The 18,826-nt window shown below is 40.7% G+C and overlaps 1 protein-coding gene across 1 annotated transcript in view; it reads left to right on the top strand.

The window, feature by feature from the left end:
- The window catches only part of slc30a7 (solute carrier family 30 member 7), a 44,629-nt gene that overhangs the window by 12,994 nt on the left and 12,809 nt on the right, over positions 1-18,826 (top strand). Inside the window, exons 7-8 of the mRNA XM_071342605.1 lie at positions 107-154; positions 2,216-2,351. Coding sequence (XP_071198706.1) covers positions 107-154; positions 2,216-2,351 — 184 coding nt within the window. The remainder of the gene's footprint in view (positions 1-106; positions 155-2,215; positions 2,352-18,826) is intronic.

The following is an 18,826-nucleotide window of genomic DNA, read 5'->3' as shown; positions in this document are numbered from 1 at the left end:
CTATGCAGGCAGTTGAAATGCTGTTGTTAATCTAATTTGTTGTTTGCCCTGTTTTCTATAGTTAATACCAATTGTCTGCTGTATTTAATGTATTTATTTATTCCAGATGAACTGCACACACCAGGCAAGGGCTCCAGCAAACAGATTTTGCAAGGTACTGAACATTTAAATGACTTAGCTAATTTGATGCACAGCATAATCCAGCTATTGACTAATTTGTTCACCTACTGTATGTACGCTGCGCACAACGTTTATTTTAAAATATTTGCTTACACCACCATCCGTCACCTCCGTAATGGCCGATTTAATGTTGTGTGTGTGTGAGATTGTATTCATGAGTTTTCATCCAGTTCAAGATAAAAAAAAATGTCTCGATTTGAAGTCTCCCTTTTTATACGTAGGCCTACTTAAAACCTTACATCTATCTGTTTGATTGTGTTTCTGACATCGCAGCCAAACCATTTGAAATGGTGTGAGATTATATGGGACTGGTCATTGGTGGGAAACACTCAAGGCACCAATTACATCTGAGGAAGAGTCCAGGATCACTGTCACTTTAAACTGCTTTGTCCATGCTTTTATGGGAAAGGGCTGAGAAGAGAAAGTAGTTTGTCCCTTTCACCCAGTGCATAGAGAGAAATTAAGAGAGAGCGAAAGAATGGGGCCTTTGGAGGCCTACTCAGGGGAAAAACTGGACCCACACAGAAGTTGGAGTGGCATAGGGGGCTCTGGAGAATGGAGAGGGATGGGAGAAAGAAAGGGGGGGTTGACAGTGCGAAAGGTGACTTAACCCCTGTCCCTGTTTAGCCATTGGTTGAGGACCATTCCTCTGCTTCCGATTGAATTGTTATGAAGCTAGTCTATCCCAGGAGATTGGTTGATATTTTCTTTGTCAACCGCTGTGTTTTCCATATACAAAGTGCATGGTACTTTTGGCGTAGAATGACTTCCTCCTCAACATTCTTTTTCAACTTCAGTTTTCATCAAAAACCTTGCCACATCACAGGTCCTATGTCACTGTAATATTATGGCTCCTGTACAATTGCAGTGCTAGATTCAGAAAATGCCCCAAATCAAAGTTATAGGCACAGTAGCTATTTATAATTTGTGGTTGAAGTGCCCCTTTAAACACCTGGAAAAGGTTTTGAGGCTAAAACTTTTTTTGTGCATCAATTAATATAATTTCACTGTCTTAGCCTGTAAACATTTTTTTTATTCTCCACACTGACTAGGTGCAGTGAAATGTGTAGAAATAATAGTACAGCGGCGCTGGAACAAATTAGGGTTAGGGCCTTGCTCAAGGGCACATGGACATATTTCGTTACCTTGTCGGCACAGGTATTCGAAACAGCAACCTTTCGGTTCCTGGCCCAATGCTCTAACCGCTAGGCTACCTGCTGCCTATCTCAACTTCTGAAGGCTAACCCCAGCCAAACTCATGCCATTCATGTAATGTTTCATTCGACGTGAATATGAAAGGACTAAACAGAAGTCTGTGTTGTGGGGAAATTAGAGTTGTATAACCTGTTGACCTTGGGACTGTGGGGGGGAAGTTGTAGCTTGCTCTCAAGGAGAGCGGAGCAATGCATAAGCCCATGGGAACACCGTGACATAACATGATGATGTCAGCCCAGAGTCAGCGGAAGTGAGTCCAGTGTCAGAGCTGCGCCTTACATACAGTCCAAATCAACCTCCTGCTCAACTGGGTTAAGAAAACTTCAGTTGTAACTGATACAGTAGCTTGATTTCCGAAGTCAGAATACTTAATACTTAAATTGATAAAAAATGTATCACTAGCCACTTTAAACAATGCCACTTAATATAATGTATATGTATATACTGTACTCGATACCATCTACTGCATCTTGCCTATGCCGTTCTGTACCATCACTCATTCATATATCTTTATGTACATATTCTTTATCCCTTTACACTTGTGTGTTTAAGGTAGTAGTTGTGGAATTGTTAGGTTAGATTACTCGTTGGTTATTACTGCATTGTCGGAACTAGAAGCACAAGCCTTTCGCTACACTCGCATTAACATCTGCTAACCATGTGTATGTGACAAATACAATTTGATTTTGATTTATGTGTTAAGCATGAATGTAAAAAATAAAAAAAATAAAAAGTTAACTTCTGCCCAGTATTGGTTGCGGGACTTATTTGTAGATAATGATGATATGAAATACTTATGACGACCAATGTTGTTTTGCAGGGGTGTTTTTACATATCGTAGCAGACACCCTGGGCAGCGTTGGAGTGATCATCTCAGCCATCCTGATGCAGAAGTATGACCTGATGATCGCTGACCCCATCTGCTCCATGTGCATCTCCATTCTGATCGGAGTCAGGTGAGATGACCGTACACAGCAGTAAATTCCCAACAGGTCACACACTCATTTTACAGATATTCCCATAAAAGAGAAACTTAAAGGCCATCGTCAAACTGCTGCCGGAAAGTAGCACATACACCCAGGGCTAGATTTAGAAAGGGTTTTCGCCAGTACAGTTTGGAAGCATTATCTTCAGGATGCAACAAAATACCTTAAGTACAGCTCAAACCAGGACATACCTTTTAGGTTATAAAACCTTCCCTTGTTTGAGTTTTGCACTAGTGCAAACACTTCTTAAAACACGGCCCAATAGTTGGGATTTTGGACTCATTAGTGTAGTTCACTTTGATTGTTTTTGACTTGCCATGGTAGCAGAGAACTCCAGAGAAATTTCACAATCCCCATCCATTGAATGCTCCACAAGTAGGGCCACACCCAAGGAATATTGCACACTGGCTTCTCCCATGACATTGAATATAGGTATTCGTATCCAGCTTAATGTCTTTAGTAGGGCTGTGATGATGCCATTATTACAATATTTTTTCAATGGCAAAAATGAACTCTGATCGTGTTAGGTTCTGAACAAACAGAGTAAAAACTCAAACGGACGACTAGAAAAAGCTCAAACCAAGTTTATTCACCTACTGGGTCATACAGCTGCAAAGACAAACCATGTCCTAGGTGGGGTCAATCCTTACACATCTAGACAGCCAATAATACATCTCTGTAGCTAGTCAGGAACTTAATTGGTTCCTCTCACAGGTGTATTCATGGCCCTGCCTGACGCTAGAACCTTCGAGGGCGTGAAATGTACAGTATCAGTCAAAGGTTTGGACACACCTACTCATTCAATTGTTTTTCTTTATTTTTCTATTTTCTACATTGTAGAATAATAGTGAAGACATCAAAACTATGAAATAACACGTGGTAACCAAAAAAGTGTTAAACAAATCAAAATAAATGTTTATTTGAGTTTCTTCAAATAGCCACCCTTTGCCTTGATGACAGCTTTGAACATTAGGCATTCTCTCAACCAGCTTCATGAGGAATCAAAACTATGAATAGTTTTTCCAACAGTCTTGAAGGAGTTCCCACATATGCTGAGCACTTGTTGGCTGCTTTTCTTCACTCTGCAGTTCAACTCATCCCAAACCATCTCTATTGGGTTGAGGTCGGGTGATTGTGGAAGCCAGGTCATCTGATGCAGCACTCCATCACTCTCCTTCTTGGTCAAATAGCCCTTACCCAGCCTGGAGGTGTGTGTTGGGTCATTGTCCTGTTGAAAAACAAATCATAGTCCCACTACAGTGCCTTGGAAAAGTATTCACCCCCTTGGCGTTTTTCATATTTTGTTGCATTACAACCTGTATTTAAATAGATTTTTATTTGGATTTCATGTAATAGACATAAACAAAATAGTTCAAATTGGGGAAGTGAAATGAAAAAAATAACTTGTTTTAAAAAAAAATCCCCCAAAATAATAAAAGTTAAAGTGGTGCATGTATATGTATTCACCCCCTTTGCTATGAAGCCCCTAAATAAGATCTGGTGCAACCACTTAACTTCAGAAGTCACAATTAGATTGCACACAGGTGGACTTTAACTAAGTGTCACATGATCTGTCACATGATCTCAGTATATATACACCTGTCCTGAAAGGCCCCGGAGTCTGCAACACCACTAAGCAAGGGGCACCACCAAGCAAGTGGCGCTATGAAGACCAAGGAGCTCTCCAAACAGGTCAGTGACAAAGTTGTGGAGAAGTACAGATCAGGGTTTGGTTCTAAAAAAAAAAATCAAACTTTGAACATCCCATGGAGCACCATTTTAAATCCATTATTAAAAAATTGAAAGAATATGGCACAACAACAAACCTGCCAAGAGAGGGCCGCCCACCAAAACTCACGGACCAGGCAAGGAAGGCATTAATCAGAGAGGCAACAAAGAGACCAAAGATAACCCTGAAGGAGCTGCAAAGCTCCACAGCGGAGATTGGATTATCTGTCCATAGGACTACTTTAAGCCGTACACCCCACAGAGCTGGGCTTTCCGGAAGAGTGTCCAGAAAGAAATAAGCAAACATGTTTGGTTTTCGCCAAAAGGCATGTGGGATACTCCCCAAACATATGCAAGAAGGTACTCTGGTCAGATGAGACTAAAATTGAGCTATTTGGCCATCAAGAAAAACACTTAGTTTACGCCAGACAATCACCCCGAGAACACCATCCCCACAGTGAAGCATGGTGGTGGCAGCACCATGCTGTGGGTATGTTTTTCATCGGCAGGGACTGGGAAACTGGTGCGAATTGAAGGAATGATGGATGGTGCTAAATACAGGGAAATTCTTGAGAAAATGCCCCAAAGCATACTGCTAAAGCAACACTCAAGTGGTTTAAGGGGAACATTTAAATGTCTTGGAATGGCCTAGTCAAAGCCCAGACCTCAATCCAATTGAGAATCTGTGGTATGACTTAGAGTGCTGTACACCAGCAGAACCCATCCAACTTGAAGGAGCTGGAGCAGCTTTGCCTTGAAGAATTGGAAAAATCCCAGTGGCTAGAATGCGCTAAGCTTATTGAGACATGCCCCAAGAGACTTGCAGCTGTAATTGCTGCAAAAGGTGGCTCTACAAAGTATTGACTTTGGGGGGGTGAATTGTTATGTACGCAATTATTTTTTATATTTTTTCCTTATTTCTTGTTTGTTTCACAATTTTTATTGTATTTTATATCTTCAAAGTGGTAGGCATGTTGGGTTAATCAAATGATACAAACACACAAAAAAATCAATTTTAATTCCAGGTTGTAAGGCAGCAAAATAGGAAAAACGCCGAGGGGGTGAATACTTTCGCAAGCCACTGTAAGCGCCACCCGGATGGATGGCGTATCGCTGCAGAATGCTGTGCTAGCCATGCTGGTTAAGTGTCCCTTTTTGAATCTGTGTGTCACCAGCAAAGCACATCATCACACCACCTCCATGCTTCACGATGGAAATCACACATGCGGAGATCATCCATTCACCTACTCTGCGTCTCACAAAGACACGGCGTCAGACCAAAGGACAGATTTACACCGGTCTAATGTCCATTGCTCGTGTTTCTTGACCCAAGCAAGTCTTTTCTTCTTATTGGTTTCCTTTAGTAGTGGTTTCTTTGCTGCCATTCAACCATGAAGGCCTGATACACGCAATCTCCTCTGAACAGTTGATGTGTCTTACTTGAACTGTAAAGCATTTATTTGAGCTGCAATTTCTGAGGCTGGTAACTCTCTATTGAACTTAGCCTCTGCAGCAACGGTAACTCGGTCTTCCATTCGTGTGGCGGTCTTCGTGAGAGCTAGTTTCATCATAGCGCTTGTTTGTTTTTGTGACTGCCCTTGAAAAGTTCTTGAAATTTCCACTTTGACTGACCTTCATGTCTTAAAGTAATGGACTGTTGTTTCTCATTGCTTGTTTTAGCTTTTCTTGCCATAATATGGACTTTTACCAAATAGGGCTATTCTGTATACCACCCTTGTCACAACACAACTGATTGGCTCAAATGCATTAAATTCCACAAATTACCTTTTAAGAATGCACACCTGTTAATTGAAATGTATTCCAGGTGACTACCTCATGAAGCTGGTTAGAGAATGCCAAGAGTGTGCAAAGATGTCATCAAGGCGAAGGGTGGCTACTTTGAAGAATCTCAAATATAAAATGTATTTTGATTTGTTTGGTTTTTGGTATTTTATTAGGATCCCCATTAGCTGTTGCAAAAGCAGCAGCTACTCTTCCTGGGGTCCACACGAAACATAATACAGAACATCATTAGACAAGAACAGCTCAAGGACAGAACTACATACATTTTTAAAAAGGCACACGTAGCCTACATATCAATGCATGCACACAAACTATATAGATCAAATAAGGGAGAGGCTTTGTGCCGTGAGGTGTTGCTTTATCTGTTTTTTGAAACCAGGTTTGCTGTTTATTTGAGCAATATGAAATAGAAGTTCCATGCAATAAGGGCTCTATATAATACTGTACGTTTTCTTGAATTTCTTCTGGATTTGGGGACAATGAAAAGACCCCTTGTGGCATGTCTGGTGGGATAAGTGTGTGTGTCAGAGCTGTGTTAGTTGACTACGCAAACAATTTGGGATTTTCAACACAATGTTTCTTATAAAAAGAAGTGATGCAGTCAGTCTCTCCTCAACTCTTAGCCAAGAGAGACTGGCATGCATAGTATTAGTATTAGCCCTCTGATTACAATTAAGAGCAAAACGTGCCGCTCTGTTCTGGGCCAACTGCAGCTTAAGTAGGGCTTTCCTTGCACCACTGGACCACACGACTGGACAATAATCAAGATTAGACAAAACTAGAGCCTGCAGAACTTACTTTTTTGAGTGGTGTCAAAAGCAGAGCGTCTCTTTATTATGGCTAGACCTCTCCCCATCTTTGCAGCCATTGAATCTATGTTTTGACCATGACAGTTTACAATATAAGGTAACGCCAAGTCATTTAGTCTCCTCAACTTGCTTAACAGCCACACACATTACCAGATTCAGCTGAGGTCTAGCACTTAAGGAATGATTTGTACCAAATACAATGCTCTTAGTTTTAGAGATGTTCAGGACCAACCATCAGCCACCCATTTCAAAACAGACTACAACTCTTTGTTAACTTCTTATGGCTGGGGGGCAGTATTGAGTAGCTTGGATGAATAAGGTTCCCAGAGTAAACTGCCTGCTACTCAGGCCCAGAAGCTAATATATGCATATTATTAGTAGATTTGGATAGAAAACACTCTGAAGTTTCTAAAACTGTTTGAATGATGTCTGTGAGTATAACAGAACTCATATGGCAGGCAAGAACCTGAGAAAGAATCCTACCAGGAAGTGGGAAATCTGAGGTTTGTAGGTTTGCTTATCCAATATACAGTGGGATATTGGTCATTTTGCACTTCCTAAGGCTTCCACTAGACGTCAACAATCTTTAGAACCTTGTTTCAGGCTTCTACTGTGAAGGGGGAGCGAATAAGAGCTGTTTGAGTCAGCTCATGGCATTCTGCCAGACCCCTAAGTCAGGCACGCACCCGTGAGAGTAAGCTGCGTTCCTTTTCATTTCTAAAGACAAAGGAATTGTCCGGTTGAAACATTATTGAAGATTTATGTTAAAAACATCCTCAAGATTGATTCTATACACATTACGGCTGAAATCCCGTCAACGGGATTGGTATGACAACAGCCAGTGAAAGTGCAGGGCGCCAAATTCAAACACAAATCTCATAATTTAAATTCCTCAAACATACAAGTGTTATACACCATTTTAAAGATAAACTTGTTGTTAATCCCACCACAGTGTCCGATTTCAAAAAGGCTTTACGACGAAGCATACCATGCGATTATGTTAGGTCAGCACCTAGTCACAGAAAAACACAGCCATTTTTCCAGCCAAAGAGAGGAGTCACAAAAAGCAGAAATAGAGAAAATGTATCACTTTCCTTTGATCTTCATCAGATGACACTCATAGGACTTCATGTTACACAATACATGTATGTTTTGTTCGATAAAGTTCATATTTATATCCAAAAATCTTAGTTTACATTGGCGCGTTATGTTCAGTAATGTTTTGCCTCCAAAACATCCGGTGATTTTGCAGAGAGCCACATCAATTTACTCATAAACATTGATGAAAGATACAAGTATTATACATGGAACTTTAAATAAACTTCTAACTTCTCTGCGCTACGGATCCCTTTTACGGGATCCCTTTCCTAAACAACCGCTAGAATTGCAGGGCGCCAAATGCAAAAATATTACTAAAAATATTTATAATCATGCAATCACAAGTGAAATATACCAAAACACAGCGTAGCTTGTTGTTAATCCACCTATCGTGTCAGATTTTGAAAATATATTTTACAGCGAAAGAAATCCAAGCTTTTGTGAGTGTAGCTTTCAATGCTACAACAGCTAGCCCCAAATTAGTAGCATGGTCACGAAAGTCAGAAAAGCAATAAAGAGAATCGCTTACCTTTGATAATCTTCGGATGTTTGCACTCACGAGACTCCCAGTTATACAATAAATGTTATTTTTGTTCGATAAATATTACTTTTAAAACAAAAAACCGCCATTTGGGTTGCGTGTTATGATGAGAACTACAGCCTCGTTCCGGTCCTGAAAGGAAGATAAATTTCCAAACGTATCAGATTAAAAAATATTACAAAAAATATTTATAATCATGCAATCACAAGTGAAATATACCAAAACACAGCTTAGTTTGTTGTTAATCCACCTATCGTGTCAGATTTTGAAAATATACTTTACAGCGAAAGAAATCCAAGCTTTTTTTGTGAGTGTAGCTTTCAATGCTACAACAGCTAGCCTTATATTAGCTTGGTTAGCTTGGTCACGAAAGTCCGAAAAGCAATGAAATTAATCGCTTACCTTTGATAATGTTCTGATGTTTCAGAAGACTCCCAGTTACACAACAAATATTATTTTTGTTCGATAAATATAACTTATTACAAACAAACGCCATTTGGGTTGCGCATTATGTTCAGAAAATCAAAGCCGTGTTCCGTTCGACAAATTCCAAAAAGTATCTGTAATGGTCGTAGAAACATGTCAAATGTTTTTTATAATCAATCCTCAGGTTGTTTTTAACAAACATAATCGATAATATTTCACCCGGACCATAACCTATTCATCAAGAGACAAAAGGAAAATGGGGTGCCCCTCTCTCGCGCGCAGGAAATATTCAGAGGACACCTGACTACAAGAAAGGCATTGATGTTTATGGTTAGGTACAGTCGTGCAATTTTCGCAAATGCGCTTTTGTTAAATTATCCCGTTTGGCGAGGTTGGCTGTCTTTGTTAGGAAGAAATAGTCTTCACACAGTTCGCAACGAGCCAGGCGGGCCAAACCGCATGGATTATATGCAACGCAGGACACGCTAGATAAACTAGTAATCTCATCAACCACGTGTAGTTAACTAGTGATTATGATTGATTGGTTTTTTATAAGAAAAGTTTAATGCTAGCTAGCAACTTACCTTGGCTTCTTACTGCATTCGCGTAACAGGCAGGCTCCTCGGAGTGCAATGTAAAGCAGGTGGTTAGAGCGTTGGACTCGTTAACCGACAGGTTGCAAAGATTGAATCCCTGAGCTGACAAGGTAAAAATGTCGTTCTGCCCCTGAACAAGGCAGTTAACCCACCATTCCTAGGCCGTCATTGAAAATAAGAATGTGTTCTTAACTGACTTGCCTAGTTAAATAAATTTACGTCAACAGTCTTAAGAACCTTGTTTCAGGCTTCTACTGTGAAGGGGGAGCGAATAAGAGCTGTTTGACTAAGAGGTTTGGCAGAATGCCATGAGCTCAGTCTCGCGAGCGCTCGTGAGAGTTAGCTGCGTTCCTTTTCATTTCTAAAGACAAAGGAATTGTCCGGTTGGAATATTACTGAAGATTTATGATAAAAACATCCTAAAGATTGATTCTATGCATCGTTTGACATGTTTCTACAAACTGTAATAGAACTGTCGTCTGAACTAAGTGCCTGCGCCTCTTGAAATTGGATTTTGGAACTAAACGCGCCGAACAAAAAGGAGGTATTTGGACATAAATGGACTTTATCGAACAAAACAAACATTTATTGTGGAACTGGGATTCCTGGGAGTGCATTTTGATGAAGATTATCAAAGGTAAGTGAATATTTATAATGCTATTTCTGACTTCTGTTGACTCCACAACATAGCTGGTATCTGTATGGCTTGTTTTGGTGTCGGATCGCTGTACTCAGATTGCATGGTGTGCTTTTCCGTAAAGCTTTTTTGAAATCTGAGACAGCGGTTGCATTAACTTCTTAGCGCTAGGGGTCAGATTAAAAAAAATATATACATTTTTATTTTATTTTAAATAACGTGCCCAACGTAAAAGGACATTTTCTCTGGCCCAGATTGTAGAATATGCATATAATTTACAGATTAGGATAGAAAACACTCCAAAGTTTCCAAAACTGTCAAAATATTGTATAACAATACTTATTCTGCAAGTGAAAACCTGAGAAAATGTAACCCGGAAGTGATATATACACTGCTCAAAAAAATAAAGGGAACACTAAAATAACACATCCTAGATCTGAATGAATGAAATATTCTTATTAAATAGTTTTTTCTTTACATAGTTGAATGTGCTGACAACAAAATCACACAAATTATTAATGGAAATCAAATTTATCAACCCATGGAGGTCTGGATTTGGAGTCACACTCAAAATTAAAGTGGAAAACAACACTACAGACTGATCCAACTTTGATGTAATGTCCTTAGAACAAGTCAAAATGAGGCCCAGTAGTGTGTGTGGCCTCCACGTGCCTGTATGACCTCCCTACAACGCCTGGGCATGCTCCTGATGAGGTGGCAGATGGTCTCCTGAGGGATCTCCTCCCAGACCTGGACTAAAGCATCCGCCAACTCCTGGACAGTCTGTGGTGCAACGTGGCGTTGGTGGATGGAGCGAGACATGATGTCCCAGATGTGCTCAATTGGATTCAGGTCTGGGGAACGGGTGGGCCAGTCCATAGCATCAATGCCTTCCTCTTGCAGGAACTGCTGACACACTCCAGCCACATGAGGTCTAGCATTGTCTTGCATTAGGAGGAACCCAGGGCCAACCGCACCAGCATATGGTCTCACAAGGGGTCTGAGGATCTCATCTCGGTACCTAATGGCAGTCAGGCTACCTCTGGCGAGCACATGGAGGGCTGTGCGGCCCCCCAAAGAAATGCCACCCCACACCATGACTGACCCACCGCCAAACCAGTCATGCTGGAGGATGTTGCAGGCAGCAGAAGGTTCTCCACGGCATCTCCAGACTCTGTCACGTCTGTCACATGTGCTCAGTGTGAACCTGCTTTCATCTGTGAAGAGCACAGGGCGCCAGTGGCGAATTTGCCAATCTTGGTGTTCTCTGCCACTCGCTCTGAGACTTGGAGTAGTTGTTCCCCTTGCTCTGCATGGGTAACGCTGCTTCGAGGGTGGCTGTTGTCGATGTGTTCCTGGTTCGAGCCCAGGTAGGAGCGACGAGAGGGACGGAAGCTATACTGTTACACTGGCAATACTAAAGTGCCTATAAGAACATCCAATAGTCAAAGGTATATGAAATACAAATCGTGTTGAGAGAAATAGTCCTATAATTCCTATAACTACAACATAAAACTTATTACCTTGGAATATTGAAGACTCATGTTCAATGGAACCACCAGCTTTCATATGTTCTCATGTTCTGAGCAAGGAACTTCAACGTTAGCTTTTTTACATGGCACATATTGCACTTTTACTTTCTCCAAAACTATGTTTATGCATTATTTAAGCCAAATTGAAGCTAAATATTTGAAGCTAAATTGATTTTATTGATGTGTTAAAATAAGTGTTCATTCAGTATTGTTGTAATTGTCATTATTACAAATAAATGTAATAAATCGACCGATTTTAAATCGGTATCGGCTTTTTTGGTTCTCCAATAATCGGTATCGGCGTTGAAAAATCATAATCGGTTGACCTCTAGTTTGAACCAGTGGTCTTGTTGAAAGCCTTTAGTTTAGACAGGCGCGCGGCCGTAAGCACGACCTCCGTTCCCTTTCATTTCTAAAGACAAAGGAATTGTTCGGTTGGAATATTATTGAAGATTTGATAACATCCTTAAGATTGATTCTATACATCGTTTGACATGTTTCTACGAACTGTAATGGAACTATTTTGACTTTTCGTCTGGACTTAGTGCCCGTGCATTGTGCATTTGGATTACAGGACTAAACGCGTGAATAAAAAGGAGGTATTTGGACATAAAGATTAACTTTATCGAACAAAACAAACATTTATTGTCTAACATGGAGACCTGGGAGTGCCATCAGATGAAGATCATCAAAGGTAAGTGATTCATTTTAACACTATTTCTGACTTTTGTGACACCTCTCCTTGGCTGGAAAATGGCTGCATGGTTTTCTGTGGCCAGGCGCTGACCTAACATAATCGCATGGTGTGCTTTTGCTGTAAAGCCTTTTTGAAATCTGACACAGCGGTTGCATTAAGGAGAAGTTTATCTTTATTCGTATGTTAAACACTTGTATCTTTGATCAATGTTTATGATGAGTATTTCTGTAATTTGATGTGGCGCTCTGCACTTTCACCGAATGTTTGTTTGAGACAATGCATTTCTGAACATAACGCGCCAATTTCAAATTAGGTTTTTGGACATAAAGATGAACTTTATCGAACAAAACACACATTTATTGTCTAACATGGAGTCCTGGGAGTGCCATCTGATGATCATCAAAGGTTAGTGATTAATTTAATCGCTATTTCTGACTTTTGTTAGCCCTTTCCTTGGCTGGAAAATGGCTGTATGGTTTTCTGTGACTAGGCGCTGACCTAACATAATCGCATGGTGTGCTTTCGCAGTAAAGCCTTTTTGAAATCGGACACTGTGGTTAGATTTACAATAACTTTATCTTTAAAATGGTGTATAATACTTGTATGTTTGAGGAATTTTAATTATGGGATTTCTTTTTGGCGCCCTGCAATTTCACTGGCTGTTGTCGAGGTGGGATGCTACCATCCCACTTGTACCAGAGAGGTTGAGGTCTTGGCCATTGTGGAGAGGTTGGAGTCTGTTTGAGTGTGTGGACAGGTGTCTTTTTATACAGGTAACGAGTTCAAACCAGGTGCAGTTAATACAGGTAATGAGTGGAGACAGGAAAAACTAACAGGTCTGTGAGCCGGAATTCTTACTGGTTGGTAGGTGATCAAATACTTATGTCATGCAATAAAATGCAAATTAATTACTTAAATCATACAATGTGATTTTCTGGATTCTTGTTTTAGATTCCGTCTCTCACAGTTGAAGTGTACCTATGATAAAAATTACAGACCTCTACATGCTTTGTAAGTAGGAAAACCTGCAAAATCGGCAGTGTATCAAATACTTGTTCTCTCCACTGTACATGTATTTTATACCATTTTAAAGGTAATATTGTTGTTAATCCCACCAAAGTGTCCGATTTCAAATATGCGTTTCAGCGAAATCAACACAAACGATTATGTTAGGTCACCGCAAAATCACAGACAAAAACACAGTCATTTTCCCAGCCAAAGACAGGAGTCACAAAAAGCAGAAATAGAGCAAATGAATCACTAACCTTTGATCTTCATCAGATGACACTCATAGGACTTCATGTTACACAATACATATGTTTTGTTCGATAAAGTTAATATTTATATCCAAAAACCTCAGTTTACATTGGCGCCATGTTCAGAAATGCCTCCAAAATATCCGGAGAAATTGCAGAGATCCACGTCAAATAACATAAATACTCATCATAAACTTTGATTAAAGATACATGTTTTACATAGAATTAAAGATACACTTGTTCTTAATGCAACCGCTGTGTCAGATTTCAAAAAGCTTTACGCCAAAAGCACAATATTCAATAATCTGAGAACAGCGTTCAGCCACAAAAGCAAGCCATACAGTTACCCGCCAAATTGTGCAGTCAACAAAACTCATAAAAAGCATTATAAATCTTCACTTACCTTTGCTGAGCTTTGTCGGAATGCACTCCCAGGACTCCCACTTCCACAAATGTTCGTTTTGTTCGGTAATGTCCATCATTTATGTCCAAAAAGCTATTTTTGTTAGCGTGTTTGGTAAACAAATCCAACGTCAGGAAGCACGTTCACTAAAAGCTGACGAAATGTCCAAAAGTTCCGTAACAGTCAGTAGAAACATGTCAAACGATGTATTGAATCAATCTTTAGAATGTTTTTAACAAATCTTGAATAACGTTCCAATCGGAGAATTACATTGACTTCAGATATGTGATGGAACAGAGCTCCCTCATGTGAACGCGCATGGTCAGGTCATGGCAGACCTGACTAATTCCCCTCTCATTCGGCCCCCCTTCACAGTAGAGGCATCAGACAAGGTTCTACAGACTGTTGACATCTAGTGGAAGCCGTAGGAAGTGCAAACTCATCCATATCTCGCTGTGAATTCAATAGGATCTTGGTTGAAAATCGACCAGCCTCAGAATTCCCACTTCCTGTTTGGATTTTTTCTCAGGTTTTTTTCCTGCCATATGAGTTCTGTTATACTCAGACATCATTCAAACCATTTTAGAAACTTCTGAGTGTTTTCAATCCAATATGAATAATAATATGCATATATTAGCAACTGGGACTGAGGAGCAGGCAGTTTACTATGGGCACCTCTGTGCACCTTTCATCCAAGCTACTCAATACTGCCCCTGCAGCCATAAGTTAACACTTTTTTTGGTTACTACATGATTCCATATGTGTTATTTCACAATGTCTTCATTATTATTCTACAATGTAGAAAATAGTAAAAAATAAAACCATTGAATGAGTAGGTGTCCAACTTTTCACTGGTACTATATGTTTGTGAGAGAGGACTGTAGTAGGAGGGTCATTGTGCTGGCCCCCCTCCCAGAGGTCTCAAATCATCTGTTGACTTGACCTCAAGCCAAATTCCTCCCTCCCTCCATAGTTCCACAGACAACCCGCCTTATCAGGAATTGAAACTAGACTGTTGCCCTTTTGCCTCCATAGGACCAGAATATGAACTTTCTGCATTTCCCCTTGTCTCACTCAGTAACTTTCCATAGCTCAAATTCCTATCCACCTTTCATTGACCCCAACCTATACATTCCTTATACACGTAATCAATAAGTTCTAGTATGGAAACATGAGTAAGTATATTTCAACAGTTCTTTAAAAACCTGTATGTAAAATATTGTGCGCTTTAGCTTGCAAAATCAATCATTTTGACTCTGGGTGACAACATAATGAAGTTTTGTTTCCAACGTTAGTTTTTTTTTTTTTTTGCCACGACACTAACGAGTATCGCGATACTGCTATTGTCCCGGCCCTAGTCTTTAGTGGTGGATCAGTCTTCACCGTAGACACACTGCTCCTGGTGCTGCAGAACAAGATGGAATGACAGGGAAGGCCTGCATGCATTGTCATGTTTCGCTGCTTCAAACTGTCCTCTGTTAATCTTTCTCAAACGCTGCTGCCACCACCACTGTAAGGGGTCTTTGTGTATCCCAGAACATATGGCATCCCAGAAATCATTCTCTTTCCCGCTTTGTAGTATTTTTCAAACATTTAATGCCATGATGCTGCCAAGTAGACTTGTTTATGCTGTGTAAGATTCATGCTCTATACACAAAGGGTTGGATTCAATCCGTATCGCCGAAGTATTGCGGAAGATCTGCGTTGTAGCTCGATTTAAATGCAATGTTCCCTCTTTCGCGGAGACTGCATTCACAGTAAATGCTGCATGTCGGCTCAATCGGAAATGACCTTTTACATTAACGCAGATCTTCAGTGATACAGATTGAACCCAGCCCTAAAGAATGCCCAGCATTGATTGGGATGCTCTGTGTAGCCTGTATCTGACTTAGGAAGCTGAAGTCAACATGACTTGTGATTACATCAGGTTTCAGCCCAACATAACTTTTCCTTGATCACCTCGCCATTCCCAACAGAGACAGTGGTAGGTGCTGTAGCCCAACTAGTAGTCAGCGTGTGGCCCTGCGAGAGGTGACATTTTGGCATCTTAAAAATATATCTTGCTTTTCATATTTTGTTACCCGGTGATTGGTGGAACTAGTGAAATCCAGAGGTTTATTTGGTGAGGAATGGGTCTTGAGACCCAGAGCAGGAAAGAGGCATGAGTAACCTCCATAGTGGCTCTGCTGCTCATGTTTTAGGGGGATTTTCCTTGGTGTGCCACTGTCCTCTGAAGTTGTACAGTAAAGGCAAAGTGTTCAGGGAGTGGGCCCCTTTATGCAAATGATAAACTCAGCCTCTCTGGTAGACTTGTTCTCCATTTCATAGTGTTTGAGTCAGTTCTTTCTTCCTCTCTGGAATGTGATTGTTCCGTTAATATCTGTGAACAAAGCCATCCTTGAGTGTGAATTTCTCCCACTTTCTCCCTCTGAGTGGGGTTTTGTGTCATTGAGACTTAAGCCAAAGCGTTTTTGTCGTTAGCCATCCGTGAAAGGCTATTTTTTTTTACAGTTCACATGTTAGACAGTAAGGACAAGGGAACCCGCCTAGGCCTATTTTACAGCATGTTGCGTTCCTTCTTGGAACAGAGCGATGCTCATGAAGGACTAATTTTAATACAGGTGCGATATGGGACAAGTGAGGGAAGAATGAAAAGGGGGGAGGAGCAATTAAATAGCACAAAACATTGAGAAGCAGATGTAAACCCCAATATCAGACAAATTTAAAAACAAACAATTAACCTAAACTTTGTAAAAGCACCTCATCTGCAACAGTTTTTTTTATTTTTTTTTAATGATCGGCTATGAAAAGCCAACTGACATTTACTCCTGAGGTGCTGACTTGCTGCACCCTCGACAACTACTGTGATTATTATTATTTGACCATGCTGGTCATTTATGAACATTTGAACATCTTGGCCATGTTCTGTTATAATCTCCTCCCGGCACAGCCAGAAGAGGACTGGCCACCCCTCATAGCCTGGTTCCTCTCTAGGTTTCTTCCTAGGTTTTGGCCTTTCTAGGGAGTTTTTCCTAGCCACCGTGCTTCTACACCTGCATTGCTTGCTGTTTGGGGTTTTAGGCTGGGTTTCTGTGCAGCACTTTGAGTTATCAACTGATGTAAGAAGGGCTATATAAATACATTTGATTTGATTTTGGGGGTATTATTTCAGCATTTTTGAGCTTGTTTGTTAATCGGCTGGATGGGAGAAAATGGAAAGAGGGAGGCTGCAAACCAGGGATTTGAAAATAAATCCCCTTTGTGGCTATTTTGTCCCCCCACTCAGAATGTTGTGCGGCTTCGTTGATGCATTTTCCACAGGCCTTGGTATATGTCATGTTTTGCCGTGAATATTTGTTTTTGTTTTGAGATGAATGACCTTCCTGTTAAAGTTCCGTGTAAAGTTACTTTGGGGCCTCGTGTTGTGATATCTTGATTAAAAACTTTAGCACTGGAAACGGTGTTGAATTAATTCCAGAAGTCAAAAGTGAGATTTGGAAAGAACTCAAGTGTAATTACTTGAAGTAGCCTATATTCGCTACAGTTCTTTGTGCCAAGGAATTGAATGGCCATCATCGATTTGTGGGATTCAAGATTCATACAATATTGGCCCACAGATATAATTTACTATTTGATTAACCAGTGAAATGGTGCGTAGTTCTTCTAGTGCGAATTCATGAGTTTTTGTTATTGGCCTGGCAGAGGGACTGTGGGTTGTTTGGAGAAATGGAAGTCATTTTGCGCTGTATCTTTTACTGACGTTGACCACATTTGAGGCTGGAGGACAATTAAGGGGAGGGGGGCAGCTTCTCCCTCCTCCCTGAAGGATGTCTCACCTAGCCATTTTTAAGATGAATGCACTAATTGTAAGTTGCTCTGGAATAGAGTCTGCTAAATGACTAAAATGTAAGGCCTTGTGGCTGCTGGCCTCACACCGGGGGGGGGGGGATATCTGGGCTGGCTGAGGGGAATATCTGGGCTGGCTGAGGACAGATGGAACAGTCTGCGCAGCATGTGATTAGTGAGTGGAGAGCAGTGGTTAGAGGCCCCTCCAAGCCTCTTGGCTCTCTATGTCGTTGTGTGTTAGCTGGGACCCCATGTGGGACCAAGAGCCAGGCTGAGGATCCTCTCTTCCTGTTGAAGGAAAAGCAGCCAAAGGCTAGGTAATGACTCCAGGTGAAAGCCTGGAAACCAGATAAAGTAGGTGTGAATATATTAGCACGGGCTATGTAAATACAAGCACTAGTCAAGGCCTTTGTGGATGGTGATTTGGCTCTGAAATTATATGGATGACTATGGCCCTATTCCAACTAAGAGATGGAGATTCTGAGGAGCGGAGTGGAGAAAGAGATGTCTACTTTTCAATTCACATTACATCCTTGCCTTTTGTTGTGACTGGCAATGCGACGTTCTTGGTCTGCAGCTCAAATTGACCGTGAATATCACAGTTTACTGGCCACTAGCCAGTAAACACAAACCTATTTAACAATCAGAGCAAATTTTCTTCTAAAACCAGGGTTGGGGAGTAACGGATTACATGTAAGGGATTACAAAAACCCGGTAACTGTAATCCGTTACGTTACCAGCAAAAATATTGTAATCAGATTACAGATACTTTTGAAAACTTGATGTTTACTTTGAGGATTACTTTTAAATTCAAAGGATCATTGACCCTTCTCTGTTTTCTCAATGACGTTCAAATCGGCACTGAAAAAAGGCGCAAGTTTAAATTTGTACAACGTGGCAAGTCTAACCATAAATCAGAGACCACTATGATGGCACACCAAATGTTTTTGATGGATTGGAGGAAGAGGCTTTTGTAGGCTGTCTTCCAATGGTGTGACTGCTGTCGGCACCCAAAGATTTTCCAACTTGAAAAATCCACTTGCAGGTAAGGATGACAGTAGTGATGTAGTCTA

This window comes from Salvelinus alpinus, chromosome 15 (assembly GCF_045679555.1).
Source record: "Salvelinus alpinus chromosome 15, SLU_Salpinus.1, whole genome shotgun sequence".
Classification (NCBI taxonomy): domain Eukaryota; kingdom Metazoa; phylum Chordata; class Actinopteri; order Salmoniformes; family Salmonidae; genus Salvelinus; species Salvelinus alpinus.
This window is presented reverse-complemented; position numbering and strand designations above follow the sequence as displayed.